Source organism: Seriola lalandi, unplaced genomic scaffold (genome assembly GCF_002814215.2).
Source record: "Seriola lalandi dorsalis isolate HSWRI2012SDOR001 ecotype SW California unplaced genomic scaffold, Sedor1 jcf7180001973376, whole genome shotgun sequence".
NCBI lineage: Eukaryota > Metazoa > Chordata > Actinopteri > Carangiformes > Carangidae > Seriola > Seriola lalandi.
This window is the reverse complement of record NW_019444042.1, coordinates 1-2,825: the sequence shown is the minus strand read 5'-3', so window position 1 is coordinate 2,825 and position 2,825 is coordinate 1. Positions and strand designations below refer to the sequence as shown.

Here is a 2,825-nt window from a genome sequence, read left to right as displayed (position 1 = left end):
AGTCTATGGGTTTTGACATAGTAAACATTTTCTTGTCTTTGTTTAACAACCATTCATGAGGAACAGTTTTAATTAACTGAATTGATCAACTGATGAATTGAAATTTCTGTACCATACCTGGCTGAATGAGCACAGTATCCGCTGCTCCTTCTCTGATGCTTGGAGGTAGAGCTGCCACGTGGAGATGATAAGTAATTGTATCAGCACCTGCTGCATTACTTGCTATACATTTATAGTCCCCTTTGTTGGAGAAATTGGCAGAATTAATTTGCAGGGTTCCATTTTGAAGCAGAGACATTGGAGAGAGGAGAGTGTGAACAGTCCCAACTTCACGAACAAACGTCCTGTCGGGAAGAATCCAGGAAATCTGGGCTGGTGGTTTTCCAGAAGCGAGGCAGTCAAGAGTCATACTTTTCCCTAAGTAAACTGCTATGTCTGTGGACTTTGGTGGTTGAATCTTGGGTGCCTCAGTCTGGACAGCTAGGGTGGTGACCATGCGATCGGATCCAAACCTGTTCTGGGCTGTGCAGAGGTACTGGCCTCGATCCTGAAGCTGGATGTTTTTAATAACAAAAGTTCCATTCTTGAAAACTTCAAAACGAGGACCATGCTTGGTGTTGGCTGGGATGGTGGCCCCTGAAAAGGTAACAGAAAGGTAAAACCTTTGGAATCCACCATTGAGTATGTAAAAGATATAACAGTTGACAGATCTGACCCAGGTGCCAATAAAAATGAGCTGAAAGCAATACATACACCGCATCAATCTCTTCATCTCTTTTTCTCTTACCTGTGGAGACTTTGGTCCATGCAATTGTAGGTTCAGGATTCCCCGTTGCTTTGCAGGGCAGGAAGACATCACTCTCTGCGAGCACTGACACGCTAGCTGTGGTAACTGTGGTGATCCGTGGCTTCATCCCACCACTTCCAGCTCCCAACACCCATGGGAAAGGTGGGGCAGCTGTGGGCCGCCGAGAGCTGATTCGTCCTGCTAGAAAATTGGAAAAATTCAAACAATAAAAATAATATAATTATTACTGAATATACAGTACATATTGAGTACATACCATATATCTGACACCTACCTTCGACAGGCCAACGACCTCCATGCAGAACCCCGGGGGTGGTGGGGAGGTAGGGGCGAGGGGTTGGGATGAAACCAGAGAATGATGACAATGACGGCTTAGCAAGGTTTGGAGGTTGCACGTTGTAAGTGTAAGAATCAGCGGCTACTGGTAGTTTGGGGGTGTAGGGTCTATGCAGGGATGGGAGGTTGGGTTTAGGTGTGATGGGGGATGGGGGATTTTTGTAGCCTGTGCGGGGTTTTGGTGTCACCATCCTCCCTAGCTGAGCAATTCGATCGAGCTGTGCCTAGAAATGTCAAAATCAAAATGATCAATAAATAGTTTTAACCTATTTACCCTGCATTAAATCCCACCTCTGAGAACTGATGCATCATCAATTGTATTGCTCAAAGAGCAAAAAGAGGCTAAATGCTCTTTAGGCTATCGAGTTGGATGATAAAACCGTGGGTTTATCGCTACGAACAGCCCCTTTAAACATTGTCATTGTTGAGCCATTGTTAATTTACAAACTATTCATTTGGTTACTGCAGCATTTCAACCTTAATTAGGATAAGAATCCAACCTTTTTAATAGACAACAAAGTAAATATACCAAAGAAACATAAATTTGAATTTGAATTTGAAGAGGGCATCAGTTTTTTTCCTCACTTTGCCATGAATGACACCACCCTCTGCTACACCTAGTGATCATTTACTATTCCTAATTCAGCCCTTCAATTGATAGTTCTCGTAAAGCACTTACCTGTCTGTATCTGTTCCTCAGCCTTGATAGAAACAGCTGATCTCTGGTTTGGGTCCTGCCACCCATGTGATGATTTTGATGTGACAGGTGGGGATTAGTGAATATGGGGTTTCTTGTTGTTCCAGAAGGCGTAGATGTGGGCTTGACAGTTTCAGCTGTGATTTCTGGTCTGTTGGTGATGACTGGGCCTTGAGCCCAGGGGTGGGGGAGAGGCCAGGTTCTATGGGTGGGCACAGGGTGTGATCCAGGACCTAGAAACCAAGAGCAAAGATTTGAACAAATACATATCCATGCATGCCAAACATGGTTTGTACATATCATAACATAACACCAAGCTTTTGGCTTTTTTGGTATATTACAGTCAATATAACAGTCTTGTTCATTATTATTTATCTATACACTTTGTTCCAATCTTTTTTATTTTAAAACAGCATTTAATAAGGAAATCATTACACAGCAATCATATTTACCTTGCCTTGGATGAGGAAATGACCTTTGACCTGGCCAGGAAGGATAGAGGGGGTAGTAATGACGATGGTGGTGTGAGGGCCAGCGGGTGGTTGGGGCAACTCTGGGAGGCTGGGAATGTCTGCCTGGATTCACGTTGCCCTGTCTTCCTGGATTTCTATCTTGATTTGTGTGTGTCATCCAGGAAGTGGTGGTTTGCCCTTTCCGCTGGTTGTTCTGATGGAGCCAGGGGTGAATTGGCTCCATTATTGGGAAACTGTGGATCTCAGGCTTTACCCGTGGCTTGTTTACCTCTTTACCTTCACTCTGTGTGACTTCCTCTCTTGTTCTCCCTCTGGTTGAATGTGAAGTAATGACCTTGGAAGTGGAAGCTCTTGTTTGGGTTGGTGTATTTTGCTCTGGTGAAGGCCGAGTGTTAAGTCTTGGTCTATTTTGTGTTGTTAACTGGATGTTATCCCGTGTATTGTAGCTCTGTGTAACCCACTCCTTTTCAGATTTTTCTGTGTCTCTCTCCCTCCCGTCTTTATCTATTTT

General features: G+C 44.0%; 1 protein-coding gene across 1 annotated transcript; it reads right to left on the bottom strand.

The window, feature by feature from the left end:
* Nucleotides 1–117: 117 nt before the first annotated feature.
* LOC111651903 (uncharacterized) lies at nucleotides 118–2,818 on the bottom strand (the record flags this gene model as incomplete). The annotated part of the gene is made up of 5 exons (XM_087172706.1): nucleotides 2,294–2,818; nucleotides 1,824–2,074; nucleotides 1,083–1,368; nucleotides 788–988; nucleotides 118–636 (listed from the first exon to the last, which is right to left on the bottom strand). Coding segments are annotated over exons 1-5 (1,501 nt in total), but the record flags the coding sequence as incomplete, so codon positions are not given.
* Between the last annotated feature and the right edge of the window lie 7 nt (nucleotides 2,819–2,825).